This window comes from Tachyglossus aculeatus, chromosome 17, assembly GCF_015852505.1.
Source record: "Tachyglossus aculeatus isolate mTacAcu1 chromosome 17, mTacAcu1.pri, whole genome shotgun sequence".
In the NCBI taxonomy this organism is placed as follows: domain Eukaryota; kingdom Metazoa; phylum Chordata; class Mammalia; order Monotremata; family Tachyglossidae; genus Tachyglossus; species Tachyglossus aculeatus.
The window spans coordinates 11,279,648-11,296,105 of NC_052082.1; the positions used below are offsets into that span (position 1 = coordinate 11,279,648).

The window sequence follows — 16,458 nt, forward strand, 5'->3', positions numbered from 1 at the left end:
AGCAGATCCCTGGGATGGATAAGGGACACTCAGCTTTGAGACGAGTTTAGAGTTTCCGAGATTCAAATTGTGCTTTCTATTTATTTTATTTTGTTAGTATGTTTGGGTTTGTTCTCTGTCTCCCCCTTTTAGACTGTGAGCCCACCGTTGGGTAGGGACTGTCTTTAGATGTTGCCAACTTGTACTTCCCAAGCGCTTAGTACAGTGCTCTGCACACAGTAAGCGCTCAATAAATACGATTAATTGATTGATTTATTGTAATTTTTTCTTTCTGTGCCTGAAGCTGTCACTGACACGAAGACCTGGGCCCTGGAGAGAGAGGTTTTCCAGAATATCATGCGGAAGGCGGCCCAGGCCAGAGACGAACAGTACAGAAACTTCCTCAGGAGGTAAAATCACCGTTCTCACCCAGCGAGGATCAATCAATCAATAATCAATCCTATTTACTGAGTGCTTACTACGTGCCAAGCACTGTACTAAGTGTCTGAGACAGTACAACAGAATTAGCAGGCACGTTGCCTGCCCATTTATCTGCTGTGTGACCTTGGGCAAATCACTTCACTTCTCTGGGCCTCAGTCCCCTCATCTATAAAATCATCATCATCATCATCAATCGTATTTATTGAGCACTTACTGTGTGCAGAGCACTGTACTAAGCACTTGGAAAGTACAAATTGGCAACATATAGAGACAGTCCCTACCCAACAGTGGGCTCACAGTCTAAAAGGGGGAGACAAAACCAAACATACTAACAAAATAAAATAAATAGGGGATATAATAAAAAATATAATATAATAAATATAATAATAAATAAAATGGGGATGAAGACTGAGAGCCCTGTGTGGGACACGCACTGTTTCCAGACCGATTAGTTTATATCGACCCCAGTGCTTAGTATAGTGCCTGGCACATAGTGAATACTTAGCAAATGCTATAGAAAAAAAAAGTATTGGTTTTGCTTTCTAGAAAGGAAATTTGAAAAGTAAAATGACATCCTGGAAAGGGTATATGACCCACACGTACTTTATGCAAGTAATGGCCCAAATATACTTTATGCATATTATACCGTGCTCTGTGCACAGTAAGCGCTCAATAAATATGATTGAATGAATGAATGAATGAAAGTAATGGCCCAAATATACTTTATGCATATTATACAGTGGTCTATGCACAGTAAGCGCTCAATAAATACGATTGAATGTTGTATGTTGTATGTTGAATGTTGTATGTTGTTCTGTTGTATGTTGATTGAATGAATGTTGTGTGCATATTATACAGTGGTCTGTGCACAGTATGCGCTCAATAAATACGATTGAATGTTGTATGTTGTATGTTGAATGTTGTATGTTGTTCTGTTGTATGTTGATTGAATGAATGTTGTATGCATGTTATACAGTGGTCTGTGCACAGTATGCGCTCAATAAATACGATTGAATGTTGTATGTTGTATGTTGAATGTTGTATGTTGTTCTGTTGTATGTTGATTGAATGAATGAATGAATGAATGAATGAAAGTAATGGCCCAAATATACTTTATGCATATTAATGGTTTTATTTTTACCTCTGAAGCGTCTCCTTGTTGAAGAATTTACCTGAAGATAAATTAACCAAGATCATAGACTGTTTGGAAGTGGTAAGATATTTTACAATAAGATTAATCACACCCATCCAATGCGTATTTTAAGGTCTCTGAGTCATAAGCCCACTGTTGGGTAGGGACTGTCTCTATATGTTGCCAACTTGGACTTCCCAAGCGCTTAGTACAGTGCTCTGCACACAGTAAGCGCTCAATAAATACGATTGATGATGATGATGATGATAAGATAAATCAGAGGCACAGAGGGTTTGAGTGGCGGTTCATTCAGCTAAAGAGAGCTTTCTCTTTTAAATGTACTTCACTTCCTTTTTTTTTTTCCGATCCTTCAAATCTTAACCTTATCCTCAGTGCCTTAATTTAGCGGTGCATATATAAAGCGTGGAGTTTACCCACGGAACAAGGACTTTTTCTACTTTCCAGACGTATATAATGAATGAAAAAACCTTTTCTTGAATAAATGATATTACACTTTTGAAATTGTTTTTGCTGGGAGGTGAAGAGGCCCTGAATCAGGGTTGTGACTGTTTGAGTGGTGAAAAAGGAGTGGAGGACTTTGTGACACGCTGAATGTGAGGATTAAAAGATAAGGAAACATTTTTTAATGCTATCTGTTGAGCTTACTCTATGCCAGGCACTGAACTAAGCACTGGGGTAATAATAATAATAATAATGATGGCATCTTATTAAGCGCTTACTATGTGCAAAGCACTGTTCTAAGCTCTGGGGAGGTTACAAGGTGATCAGGTTGTCCCACTGGGGGCTCCCAATCTTCATCCCCATTTTCCAGATGAGGGAACTGAGGCCCAGAGAAGTGAAGTGACTTGCCCAAAGTCACACAGCTGACAGTTGGCGGAGCCGGGATTTGAACCCATGACCTCTGACTCCGAAGCCCGGGCTCTTTCAGGTTGGACCCATCCAGGTCCCACATGGGACTCACGATCTTAATCCCCATTTTACAGATGAGGTAGCTGAGCCAAAGAGAAGTGAAGTGATTTGTTCAAGGTCACCCAGGAGACAAACGGTGGGGTCAGGATTAGAACCCGGGTCTTCTGGCTCCCAGGCTTATGTTCTTTCCTCTAGGCCAAGTCGTTTCCCAAATTTTGTAGATCATTTTAGAACATCATTCGAAGCATATCATTCCTCCTCACGATCTTCCCCATTTCTTGTCACCTCAATGAAAGCTCCAGGCTAATAATAATAATGATGGCATTTATTAAGCGCTTACAATGTGCAAAGCACTGTTCTAAGCGCTGGGGAGGTTACAAGGTGATCAGGTTGTCCCACATGGGGTTCACGGTTAATCCCCATTGTACAGATGAGGGAACTGAGGCCCAGAGAAGTGAAGTGACTTGCCCAAAGTCACACAGCTGACAATTGGCGGAGGTGGGATTTGAACCCATGACCTCTGACTCCAAAGCCCGGGCTTTTTCCACTGAGCCACGCTGCTTCTCCATCTCTAATGGATTTAAGGCCCTCTGCTAGCAGTCTCTCTATTTATTTAATGTCAGTTTCCCCCTTTACAATGTAAGCTCCAAACTCTATTGTGTTGTAATAATAATAATAATAATGGCATTTATTAAGCAGTTACTATGTGCAAAGCACTGTTCTAAGCGCTGAGGAGGTTACAAGGTGATCAGGTTGTCCCACGTGGGGCTCACAGTCTTCATCCCCATTTTACAGACGAGGGAACTGAGGCCCAGAGAAGTGAAGTGACTTCTCCTCCTATTTCTCCACTCCTACATTCCTCACTCCTTCAAGCCTCCTTCACTTTGTCTCTCTTGGGACTCTCCTGTCTCCTATCCATTGCTTCCACTTTTCCTCTGGCATAGAACTCTCTCCCCCCTCCAAAACACCAACCCTATCCCTCCCCACCTTCAGAGCCCTCCTAAAAATCAATCAATCAATCAATCGCATTTATTGAGCGCTTACTGTGTGCAGAGCACTGGACTAAGCGCTTGGGAAGTACAAGTCGGCAACATATAGAGACGGTCCCTACCCCAACAGTGGGCTCACAGTCTAAAAGGGGGAGACAGAGAACAAAACCAAGCATATTAACAAAATAAAATAAATAGAATAGATATGTACAAGTAAAATAAATAAATAGAGTAATAAATACGTACAAACATATATACATATATAAAAAGCCACCTCCTCTAAGAAGCATTCCTCAATTCCCTTCTTGCTCTTGGCATCCCATTCCCACATCTTTCCACCCACGAGTATATCTACCTGTTTGATGTTCTAACACCCAATCAAATATCGACGTTTATCGAGTGCTTACTGTGTACAGAGTACTGTACTAAATCCTTGTGGCTCAGTGGAAAGAGCCCAGGCTTTGGAGTCAGAGGTCACGGGTTCAAATCCCGGCTCCACCACTTGTCAGCTGGGTGACTTTGGGCAAGTCACTTCACTTCTCTGGGCCTCAGTTCCCTCATCTGTAAAATGGGGATGAAGACTGTGAGCCCCACATGGGACAACCTGATCACCTTGTAACCTCCTCAACGCTTAGAACACTGCTTTGCACATAGTAAGTGCTTAATAAATGCCATTATTATTATTATTATTACAACACAATAGAGTTTGGAGCTTACATTGTAAAGGGGGAAACGGACATTAAATAAATTATGGCTATGTATATAAGTGCTGTGGGGCTGAGGGTGGGTTGAACAGCTTAAAAGGGGACAAATCCAAATGCCCAGGTGACGCAGAAGGGAGAGGAAGGAGGGGAAAAGAGGGCTTAATCGGGGAAGGCCTCTTGGAGGAGATGGGATTTTAACCCTCGCATTTTGCAGTCTTAAATTAAGTATTAATGGGGAGGGCGGGAGGCACTCATTACTCTATTTTATTTGTACATATTTATTCTATTTATTTTATTTTGCGAATAGGTTCTGTTTTGTTGTCTGTCTCCCCCTTCTAGACTGTGAGCCCGCTGTTGGGTAGGGACCATCTCTCTGTGTTGCCAACTTGGACTTCCCAAGCACTTAATACAGTGCTCTGCACACAGTACGCGCTCAATAAATACGACTGAATTGAATTGAATTGAATTATTAAGTATTAAATGGCTACTTGCAATGTGATCCTTGCATTTTTATCATTGATATCTATGCTCTTACTCTTTTGCTCATTATATGCTTGCAATTTGTGTCTGCTTGAGGAGCAGAGTCTGTGTCGTACATCCAGTGCATGTTTCCTAGGGCAGAATAAGGGACTCTACTTCCCATAGGGGCAAGATATTCATTCATTCATTCAGTCGCTTTTATTGAGCACTTACTGTGTGCAGAGCACTGTACTAAGCGCTTGGGAAGTACAAGTTGGCAATATATAGAGACGGTCTCTACCCAACAACGGGCTCACAGTCTAGAAGAGGGAGATGGACAACAAAACGGATAAACAGGAGTAAAGCTAGATGCACATCATTAACAAAATAAATAGAATAGTAAATATGTGCAAGTAAAATAGAGTAATAAATCTGTACGAACATGCATATAGTTTGTAGTGAGTGATACAGTGAGTGGCCCACGGCAGGTGCTTTGTTCAGTGCTCTGCACACAGTAAGCGCTCAATAAATACGATTGATTTTTCCGCACTAGTGTGGCCTAATGGAAAAAGCACGGGCCTGGGAATGAGAATGACCTGGGTTCTAATCCCAACTCCCTTATCCTCTCTGGGCCTCAGTTCCCTCATCTGATAAATGGGGATTCAATACCCATTTCCCCGCTACTCAGACTGTGAACCCCAGCGGGGATCTGATTTTCTTATATAATAATTATTGTATCTACCCTAGAGCTTAGTACCGTGCTTGGCACGTAGTAAGCACTGAACAATTATTGTTATTATTACTATTAATGATAATAATAATAATAATAAAACAGTTATAGGCATCTATTCTGAGCATCCACCGTGAGCAGAGTACTGTACTGGGTGTCCACTGTAGAGTCATGGGCGTCCACTGTAGGGTCACCTAGTACAGTTCTCTGCTCATACTCTGTGTCCCCCTTCCCCTTCTAGACTGTGATCCCACTGTTGGGTAGGGACTGTCTCTATATGTTGCCAACTTGGACTTCCCAAGCGCTTAGTACAGTGCTCTGCACACAGTAAGCGCTCAATAAATACAATTGATTGATTGATTGATTGACTCCCAGAATATAACTGAACACAGTAACCATTTAGTCTAGTGCCCTGACCACAATAGGAGCCTAGTTCAATGCTCTGCATACAGTATGTGTCTAGTGATAATGATGGTGTTTGTTAAGCGCTTACTATGTGCCAAGTACTGTTCTAAGCGCTGGGGTAGATACAGTTATCTGGTCATCCCACGTGGGGCTCACAGTCTTCATCCCCATTTTCCAGATGAGGTAACTGAGGCCCAGAGAGCAGCATGGCTCTGTGGAAAGAGCCTGGGCTTTGGAGTCACAGGTTGTGGGTTCATATTCCGCTCCGCCAATTGTCAGCTGTGTGACTTTGGGCAAGTCACTTAACTTCTCTGGGCCTCAGTTACCGCATCTGTAAAATGGGGATTAAGGCTGTGAGCCCCCTGTGGGACAACCTGATCACTTTGTAACCTCCCCAGCGCTTAGAACAGTGCTTTGCACATAGTAAGTGCTTAATAAATGCCATTATTATTATTATTATTATTGTTAAGGGATTTGCCCAGAGTCACAAAGCTGACAAGTGGAGGAGCCTGGATTAGAACCCACGACCCCTGACTCCCAAGCCTGTGCACTTTCCACTAAGCCACGCTGCTTCTAGTCGAGTATGGGCCGTTGCACATGGAGGGGTCCAGTACAGTGCTCTACCACATAGTTTGGGCAGAGTTCAGAGCTTTGCATACAGTAGATGCACAGTACAATCCCCCCTCTGAGTTATGGGTGATGATGATGGCCGCCCTTTCCTCTCCATCCATACCGCTACCCTGCTCATTCAAGCTCTCATCCTATCCCGTCTGGACTACTGCATCAGCCTTCCCACTGATCTCCCATCCTCGTGTCTCTCCCCACTTCAATCCATACTTCATGCTGCTGCCCAGATTATCTTTGTCCAGAAACACTCTGGGCATGTTACTCCCCTCCTCAAAAATCTCCAGTGGCTACCAATCAATCTGCGCATCAGGCAGAAACTCCTCACCCTGGGCTTCAAGGCTGTCCATCCCCTCGCCCCCTCCTCCCTCACCTCCCTTCTCTCCTTCTCCATCGCAGCCCACACCCTCCGCTCCTCCGCCGCTAATCTCCTCACCGTTAGGCCTCGTTCTCGCCTGTCCCGCCATCGACCCCCGGCCCACGTCATCCCCCGGGCCTGGAATGCCCCCAATCCCTCTGCCCATCCGCCAAGCTCTCTCTCTTCCTCCCTTCAAGGCCCTACTGAGAGCTCACCTCCTCCAGGAGGCCTTCCCAGACTGAGCCCCTTCCTTCCTCTCCCCCTCGTCCCCCTCTCCATCGGCCCCATCTTACCTCCTTCCCCTCCCCACAGCACCTGTATATATGTATATATGTTTGTACATATTTATTACACTATTTATTTATTTTACTTGTACATATCTATTCTATTTATTTTATTTTGTTAGTATGTTTGGTTTTGTTCTCTGTCTCCCCCTTTTAGACTGTGAGCCCACTGTTGGGTAGGGACTGTCTCTATATGTTGCCAACTTGTACTTCCCAAGCGCTTAGTACAGTGCTCTGCACACAGTAAGCGCTCAATAAATACGATTGATGATGATGATGATGATTTTTGGTTTTGTCTCCTGTAGGCCTCTCGTCTGTGGGTGGAATCTAGTTTCAAGCAAGTTTTCAACCCCAAATGCCCAGAGGAGAGTGTTACTGACCATCCATAGTGACCATTCCTTTTCTAGAGACCCTGTAGACTGTAAGCTCGTCGTGGGCAGGGAATGTGTCTGTTATATTGTTGCGCTGTACTCCCCCAAGGGCTTAGTACAGTGCCCTGCACACAGTAAGCGCTCAGAAAAGTGATTGATTGATTGACCCCAGGGATAAGAAACACAGGGACCTGGTGTTGTGATAAGCAGCGCGGCCTCATGGATAGACCGTAGGCCTGGGAGCCAGAAGGACCTGGGTTCTAATCCCTGCTCCACCACTTGTCTGCTGTGTGACCATGGACAAGTCACTCTACTTCTCTGTGCCTCGGTTACCTCATGGGTAAAATGGGGGTTAAGACTGTGAGCCCCACGTGGGACAACCCGATCACCTTGTATCCTCCCCAGTGCTTGGAACAGTGCTTTGCACATAGTAAGTGCTTAACAAATGTCATTATTATTATTATTATTATTAATGGGATCAGAAATTTAGGGAAGCAGTGTGACCTATTAATAATAATAATAATAATAATAATGGTATTTGTAAAGTGCTTACTATGTGCCCAGCACTGTTCTAAGCACTGGGGGAGATAACAAGGTCATCAGGTTGTCCCCCGAGGGGCTCATAGTCTTCATCCCCTTTTAGACTGTGAGCCCACTGTTGGGTAGGGACTGTCTCTATATGTTGCCAACTTGTACTTCCCAAGCGCTTAGCACAGTGCTCTGCACACAGTAAGCGCTCAATAAATACGATTGATTGATTGATTGATTGATCCCCATTTTCCAGATGAGGTCACTGAGGCCCAGAGAAGTGAAGTGACTTGCCCAAAGTCACACAGCTGACAAGTGGTGGAGCTGGGATGGGAACCCACAACCTCTGACACCCAAGCCTGGGTTCTTGCCACTAAGTGAGCGCTTAACAAATGCCATTAAAACAATAAAACCAAATTGCATATCCTTCTCCCCCAGGAATTCTATGACCAAGGGGACTTCATCATCCGAGAGGGGGAGGAAGGAAATACCTTTTTCATCTTGGCCAAAGGAAAGGTAAAATGGAAAATTGCCAATTTGAGCATGGTCTGCAGCCTGCGGCACTAATTACTTCCCCGGTGGGCAGGTGGGTGGGATGCGAGGTCCGGGTGAGCTAGCGGTTCTTGGGTGCCGAGTTATCCTGAGAAGCAGCTTGGCTCAGTGGAAGGAGCCCGGGCTTTGGAGTCAGAGGTCATGGGTTCAAATCCCGACTCCGCCAACTGTCAGCTGGGTGACTTTGGGCAAGTCACTTCACTTCTCTAGGCCTCAGTTCCCTCATCTGTAAAATGGGGATTAAAACCGTGAGCCCCACGTGGGACAAACTGATCACCAGAGGAGCAGCGTGGCCCAGTGGAAAGAGCCCGGGCTGTGGAATCAGAGGTCATGGGTTCAGATCCCGGCTCCGCCAACTGTCAGCTGTGTGACTTGGGGCAAGTCACTTAACTTCTCTGTGCCTCAGTCACCTCATCTGTAAAATGGGGGTGAAGACTGTGAGCCCCCCGGGGGACAACCTGATCCTCCCCAGCACTTAGAACAGTGCTTTGCACATAGTAAGCGCTTAATAAATGCCATTATTATTATTATTATTATAACCTCCCCAGTGCTTAGAACAGTGCTTTGCACATAGTAAGCGCTTAACAAATGCCATTATTATTATTATTATTATTACTGCAGTCTACTTCCTCCACCCCCACACCAGCCTTGATCGGACCATGGGTCACTCTCTCAGTCCCCTCTCCCCCAGGCTCGGGTCACCCTGTTACTGCTCTTGAAGGGACAGCTTGACCTGCGGCCTAGTCGGGTCGGGGTTTGGGGTTTTTCTGTGTTTTCGCACCCCTCAGGTGAAAGTCACTCAGAGTACGGAAGACCACGATCAACCGCAAGTGATTAAGGTGCTGCAGAAGGGTGATTACTTTGGGGAGAAAGCGCTCATCAGGTTAGCTCCACGTTTCTGGATTTCAGACGCAAATGTGGGTCGGCCTTTAAGCGGCCAGGTGACCACAACGTCCCGATGTGGGTGGGACAGTGACGCTCTTTGGGATGCCCCGAAACGCCTCCAATGAAGCCCCCTTCTAGACTGTGAGCCCGCTGTTGGGTTGGGACCATCTCTATATGTTGCCAACTTGGACTTCCCAAGCGCTTAGTACAGTGCTCTGCGCCCAGTAAGCGCTCAATAAATACGATTGAATGAATGAACCCACAAGGCCTGATCGGGACGCTTGGGCCGTGGGAGGTCTCTAGACTATGAGTTCGCTGTGGGCAGGGCACGTGTCTTCTGACTCTTTTATACTGTACTCTCCCAAGCGCTCAGTACAGTGCTTTGGACACAGTAAGCGCTCAATAAATACCATTGATTATGTACATATCTGTCATGAGAAGCAGCGTGGCTCAGTGGAAAGAGCCCGGGCTTGAGAGCCAGAGTTAATGGGTTCTAATCCTGACTCTGCCACTTGTCAGCTGTGTGACTTTAGGCAAGTCACTTAACTTCTCTGTGCCGCAGTTCCCTCATCTGTTAAATGGGGATTAAGACTATGACCCCCCCCCATGGGACAACCTGACCACCTTGTATCCCCCAGCACTTAGACCAGTGCTTCGCACATAGTAAGTGCTTAACAAATGCCATCATCATCATCATCTGATCTATTTATATTCTGTATCTCCCCCTCTAGACTGTAAGCTTACTGTGGGCAGGGCTTGAGTTTACCGACTCTGTTCTGTTGTACTCTCCCAAGCACTTAGTAGAGTGATCTGCCAATGTGATTGATTGCTTGTAGAGATGGTGGTGATGGCTGGCTAAGCTTTCTCCTTTTCCTCTGTCCTGCTCCTCCTCCTCTCTCTCCTCCTCTCTTTCCTCCTCCTCTTCTTTCTCCTCTTTTTTCTCCTCCTCTCTCTCCTTCTTCTCTCTCTCTCCTCCTGACCTTTCTCCTCCTCCTCCCACTCTTGTTTAATCTCTTCCTTCTCCTCCTCCTCTTCTCCTTCCCTTTCTCCTCTTCCTCCTCCTTTCTGCTCCTCCTCCCCCTCTTCTTTCTCCTCCCTTCTCTTCCTCTTCTCACTCCTCCTCCATTTTCTCCTTCTCCTCCTCTCTTTCCTCCTCCTCTTTCTCCTCTTTTTTCTCCTCCTCTCTCTCCTTCTCCTCACCTTTCTCCTCCTCCTCCCACTCCTCTTCTTTCATCTCTTCCTTCTCCTCCTCCTCTTCTCCTTCCTTTTCTCCTCTTCCTCCTCCTTTCTGCTCCTCCTCCTCTTCCTCCTTCTCCCCCTCTTCTTTCTCCTCCCTTCTCTTCCTCTTCTCACTCCTCCTCCGTTTTCTCCTTCTCCTCCTCTCTTTCCTCCTCTTCTTTCTCCTCTTTTTTTCTCCTCCTCTCTCTCCTTCTCCTCTCTCTCTCCTCCTCACCTTTCTCCTCCTCCTCCCGCTCCTCTTCTTTCATCTCTTCCTTCTCCTCCTCCTCTTCTTTCTCCTTCCCTTTCTCCTCTTCCTCCTCCTTTCTGCTCCTCCTCCTCCCCCTCTTCTTTCGCCTCCCTTCTCTTCCTCTTCTCACTCCTCCATTTTCTCCTTCTCCTCATCTCTTTCCTCCTCCTCTTTCTCCTCTTTTTTCTCCTCCTCTCTCTCTCCTCCTCCCACTCGTCTTCTTTCATCTCTTCCTCCTCCTCCTCCTCCTCCTCTTCTTTCTCCTTCCCTTTCTCCTCTTCCTCCTTCTTTCTGCTCCTCTTCCTTCTCCTCCCCCTCTTCTTTCTCCTCCCTTCTCTTCCTCTTCTCACTCCTCCTCCGTTTTCTCCTTCTCCTCCTCTCTTTCCTCCTCCTCTTCTTTCTCCTCCTCTCTCCTCCTCTCTCTCCTCCTCCTCCCACTCGTCTTCTTTCATCTCTTCCTCCTCCTCTTCTTTCTTCTTCCCTTTCTCCCCTTCCTCCTCCTTTCTGCTCCTCCTCCTCCCCCTCTTCTTTCACCTCCCTTTTCTTCCTCTTCTCACTCCTCCTCCATTTTCTCCTTCTCCTCCTCTCTTTCCTCCTCCTCTCCTTCTCCTCTCTCTCTCCTCACCTTTCTCCTCCTCCTCTCGCTCCTCTTCTTTCACCTCTTCCTTCTCGTCCTCCTCTTCTTTCTCCTTCCCTTTCTCCTCTTCCTCCTCCTTTCTACTCCTCCTCCCCCTCTTCCTCCTCCTCCCCCTCTTCCTCCCCCTCCCCCTCTTCTTTCTCCTCCCTTCTCTTCCTCTTCTCACTCCTCCATTTTCTCCTTCTCCTCCTCCTTTTCATCTTCCTCCTCCTCCTCCTTACCCTCGGCTGCAGCCTAGCATTTTGGGGTGGGCATCTAGGAAGGAGGCACAGGCGTTGATATTTTCACCTCTGCCTTATATGGTCGCCATGACCTTCAGTGGGTTATCAGAGCTTAGAACAGTGCTTTGCACATAGTAAGTGCTTAACAAATGCCATTATTATTATTATTATTATTATTAGGAGAGGTGCAGTGGGGCAACTGAGAAGAGGGGGTAGATGGATGCGCTATCTAATGGATAGAGCACAGGACTGGGAGTCAGGAGTTACGGGTTCTAATTCAGCTCCATCCCTTGCCTGTTTTATGACCTTAGGCAGATCACTTAAATTCTCAGTGCCTCAGTTGCCTCATTTGTGAAATGGAGATTAAACACATAAGACACTGTCAGTCCCAGGAGGGAAGGGGACTGTGTCCAACCCAATCGTGTTGTAGGTACCCCCGTGCTTAGGACAGTGTTTGGCACATAGTAAGTATTTAACAGGGGCCACAAGAGAAGAAACGTGGCCTAGTGGATGAGCACGGAGTCAGAAGGACCTGGGTTCTAATCCTGGCTCCACTGCCTGTCTGCTCTGTGACCTCGGGAAAGTCACTTCACTTCTCTGGGCCTCAATTACCTCATCTGCAAAATGGGGCGGTGATCCCCATGTGGGACAGGGACCGTGTCCAACCTGATTTGCTTGCATCCACCCTGGAGTTTAATACAGTGCCCGGCACATAGTAAACATGTAACAAGTACCACAGTTATCATTATTATTATTATTACTATTATTATGTGTGCCACAAGGTTTTGGGTGGCCATTTGACAGGTTTTGAAGAGATTTCAGCCTCGCCCATCGGGAGGGGGAGTCCTCGCATAGGGGAAATTTTTTATTTTTGTCTGTTTGCCTCCTCAGCGATGACGTCCGGTCGGCTAACATCATCGCAGAAGAAAATGGTGTGGCGTGCCTGGTCATAGACCGCGAGTGAGTACCAGAGCCTCATTTTAGCACAGGCCTAGGTTCTAATCCTGGCTCTGCCACTCTTCTGCTGTGTGGCCTTGGGCAAGTCACTTCACTTTGCTGTGCCTCAATTACCTCATCTGTAAAATAATAATAATAATGATGGCATTTATTAAGCGCTTACTATGTGCACAGCACTGTTCTAAGCGCTGGGAAGGTTACAAGGTGATCAGGTTGTCCCACAGGGGCTCACGGTCTTCATCCCCATTTTCCAGATGAGGTAACTCAGGCCCAGAGAAGTGAAGTGACTTGCCCAAAGTCACGCAGCTGACAATTGGCAGAGCTGGGATTTGAATAATAATAATAATAGTGATGGCATTTGTTAAGCGCTTACTATGTGCAAAGCACTGTTCTAAGCGCTGGGGAGGATACAAGGTGATCAGGTTGTCCCACTTGGGGTTCACAGTCTTAATCCCCATTTTACAGATGAAGGTGACTGAGGCTCAGAGAAGTGAAGTGACTTGCCCAAAGTCACACAGCTGACAATTGGCGGAGCTGGGATTTGAACCCATGACCTCTGACTCCAAAGCCCGGGCTCTTAACACTGAGCCACGCGGCTTCTCCAACACGGGGATTGAGACTGTGAGTCCCACATGGGACAGGGACTCTGTCCAACCTGATTTGCTTGTATCCACCCCAGCGCTTAGTACAGTGCCTGGCACACAGTCAGTGCTTAACAAATAGTAACAGTTATTCTTACAGTGCCTAGGTCATAGTGCTTAACAAATCCCATTGTTATTATTATATCTACCCCAGTGCTTAATAAGGGATTAAGAAATACTAGTTTTTAATTGTGTGTATGAATGTACGTCTACTATGTCACTGAATGGATGGGTTGATTTTTTTTCAGGACATTCAACCAGACAGTGGGCACCTTGGAGGAGCTGCAGAAGTATCTGGAAGGGTACGTAGCCGACCTGGACCGAGATGACGAGAGAAGGCACATCAAGTAAGTTGGGTCGCAGTCTCCCGTTCAGTCTTCCCTCTCTGCTGGCCGCTCATCTAGAAGGAGGAAGCCGGAAATCGGAATTACTGTGTTCTAGATAATAATCTAAATAATTGTGGTCTTTGTTGAGCGCTTACTATTCATTCAATCAGCAGAGTGGCTGATTGAAGCAGCGTGGCTCATTGGAAAGAGCACGGGCTTTGGAGTCAGAGGTCATGGGTTTGAATCCCGGCTCCGCCACATGTCTGCTGTGTGACCTTGGGCAAGTCACTTAACTTCTCTGAGCCTCAGTTCCCTCATCTGTAAAATGGGGATTAAGACTGTGAGCCCCACGTGGGACAACTTGATCACCTTGTATCCCCCCAGTGCTTAGAACAGTGCTCCGCACATAGTAAGCGCTTAACAAATGCCATTATTATTATTATTATTATTATTATTATTCAATCGTTCGTTCAATCGTATTTACTGAGCGCTTACTGTGTGCAGAGCACTGCACTGAGCGCTGGAGTGGGTACAAGATTATCATTTCCTACATGGGGCTCACAGTCTAAGTAATATTAATAATAATTGTGATATTTGTTAAGCATTTGCTATGTGTCTAGCACTGTACTGAGCGCTGGACACAAGATGGTCAGGTCCCACATGGGGCTTATAGTCTAAGTAGAAGGGAGAACAGGGATTGAACCCCCATTATGCAGGTGAGGGGACTGAGGCACAGAGAAGTGGAGCATCTTGCCCAAGGTCACACAGCAGGCATGTGGTGGAGCCAGAATTAGAACCCAGGTCCACTGACCCTCAGGCCTGAGACCTTCCATGCTGCTTCTCTACTGCATCATACGACTCTCTTCTCTACAGATCATGCTACTGCAGGGCTGGATTCTAGCAGAAGTGTTAGATTCAAATAAATTATTTTATCCTGACATTAAAGTTCCATGAGAGTCTAAAAATGGACTTGGCAATCATGGTATTCTGAATTCAGACGGTATTTCAAAAACGTTTGGAATTTTCACCATTGAAGGGAGAATTTATCAATTGCTGGTACTTACTGAGCGCTCATTGTGTGCAAAGCACTGTAGGAAGCGCTCGGGGGAGGACAATATATTAGTTGGTAGACACGTTCTGGAAGAGGCCGAGGTTGTGTGCCTCCCAGAAAACCAGGAAAACTCCTGGAAAACGTAAGTGCAGTGACCCAAACATGGCATCTTAACCAGCGTTTGGGTTGGAGAGAAGGAAATAAGGATAATGGGATTCTGAAGCATTCATTCATTCATTAGTATTTATTGAGCACTTGCTCAATAAGGGGTATTTATTGAGCGCGTACTCAATGAGCGGGGGGGACTAGTAGATAGAGCACGGGCCTGGGTCAGAGGATGTGGGTTCTAATCCTGCTCCACCACATATCTGCTGTGTGACCTTGGGCAAGTCACTTCACTGCTCTGTGCCTCAGTTTCCTCATCTGTAACATGGGGATTAAGACTGTGAGGACCATGTAGGACAGGGACTGTGTCAAACCAGATTATCTTCTATCTACCTGGTGTTTAGAACAGTGCTTGGGATGTAGTAAGCCCTTAACGAATACCCCAGTTATTATTCATTCATTCATTCATTCAATCGTATTTACTGAGCACTTACTGTGTGCAGAGCACTGTACTAAGCGCTTGAGAAGTCCAAGTTGGCAACATATAGAAACGGTCCCTACCCAACAGTGGGCTCACAGCCTAGAAAGGGGAGACAGAGACCAAAACAAAACATATTAACAAAATAAAATAAATTGAATAAATATGCACAAGTAAAATAAATAGATAAATAGAGTAATAAATTCATACAATTGACTGGTTGTTTCCCTAGGGAGAATGATCGGAGTGTTTCCACTTGTCCACTTAACACTTTCTTCCGAATGACTGTGCCTCTTCTTAACGCCAAACAAGCCAGCTTCTGCTCCCCGAGCGATAAGTCCATCTGAGCGTGCACCTTAACAATCAATCAATCAATCAATCGTATTTATTGAGCACTTTCTGTGTGCAGAGCACTGTACTAAGCGCTTGGGAAGTACAAGTTGGCAACATATAGAGACAGTCCCTACCCAACAGTGGGCTCACAGTATAAAAGGGGGAGAATTAACAACCATGGCCATGGCCTATTAATAACCATGGCCTATTAACAACCATCCATTAAAAGTATTTTGAAAATAAGCCCGGCTTTTCCCAAGCAGGCATGTGGGTCCCTGTCCTTCCTTAAATATCCTACAATCCGAGTGATGGGACGGGGAGTGAGGGATTGTCTCTGTAGCCCTTACCCAAGAAGAGGAAAGGGAGGGTACAGTGGAATGGACAAAATAGAGAAGCAGCGTGGCTCAATGGAAAGAGACTGGACTTGGGAGTCAGAGGTCATGGGTTCAAATCCGGGCTCTGCCAATTGTCAGCTGTGCGACCTTGGGTGAGTCACTTAACTTCTCTGGGCCTCATTTCCCTCATCTGGAAAATGGGGATGAAGACTGTGAGCCCCACATGGGACAACCTGATCGCCTTGTATCCTCCCCAGTGCTTGGAACAGTGCTGTGCACATAGTAAGTGCTTAACAAATGCCAGCATTATTATTATTAATGGGATCAGAACTATAGGGAAGCAGTGTGGCCCATTAATAATAATAATAATAATGATGACATTTCTTAAGCACTTACTATGTGCAAAGCACTGTTCTAAGTGCTGGGGAGGTTACAAGGTGATCAGGTTGTCCCACGGGGGACTCACAGTCTTCATCCCTATTTTCCAGATGAGGGAAATGAGGCCCAGAGATGTGAAGTGACTTGCCCAAAGTCA

General features: G+C 46.1%; 1 protein-coding gene across 1 annotated transcript in view; it reads left to right on the forward strand.

Moving 5' to 3' along the window:
• The window catches only part of PRKG2 (protein kinase cGMP-dependent 2), a 58,481-nt gene that overhangs the window by 15,947 nt on the left and 26,076 nt on the right, over window positions 1–16,458 (forward strand). Inside the window, exons 4-9 of the mRNA XM_038759648.1 lie at window positions 284–389; window positions 1,570–1,633; window positions 8,373–8,450; window positions 9,275–9,369; window positions 12,589–12,657; window positions 13,544–13,642. Of these exons, the coding sequence (XP_038615576.1) occupies window positions 284–389; window positions 1,570–1,633; window positions 8,373–8,450; window positions 9,275–9,369; window positions 12,589–12,657; window positions 13,544–13,642 (511 nt within the window). The remainder of the gene's footprint in view (window positions 1–283; window positions 390–1,569; window positions 1,634–8,372; window positions 8,451–9,274; window positions 9,370–12,588; window positions 12,658–13,543; window positions 13,643–16,458) is intronic.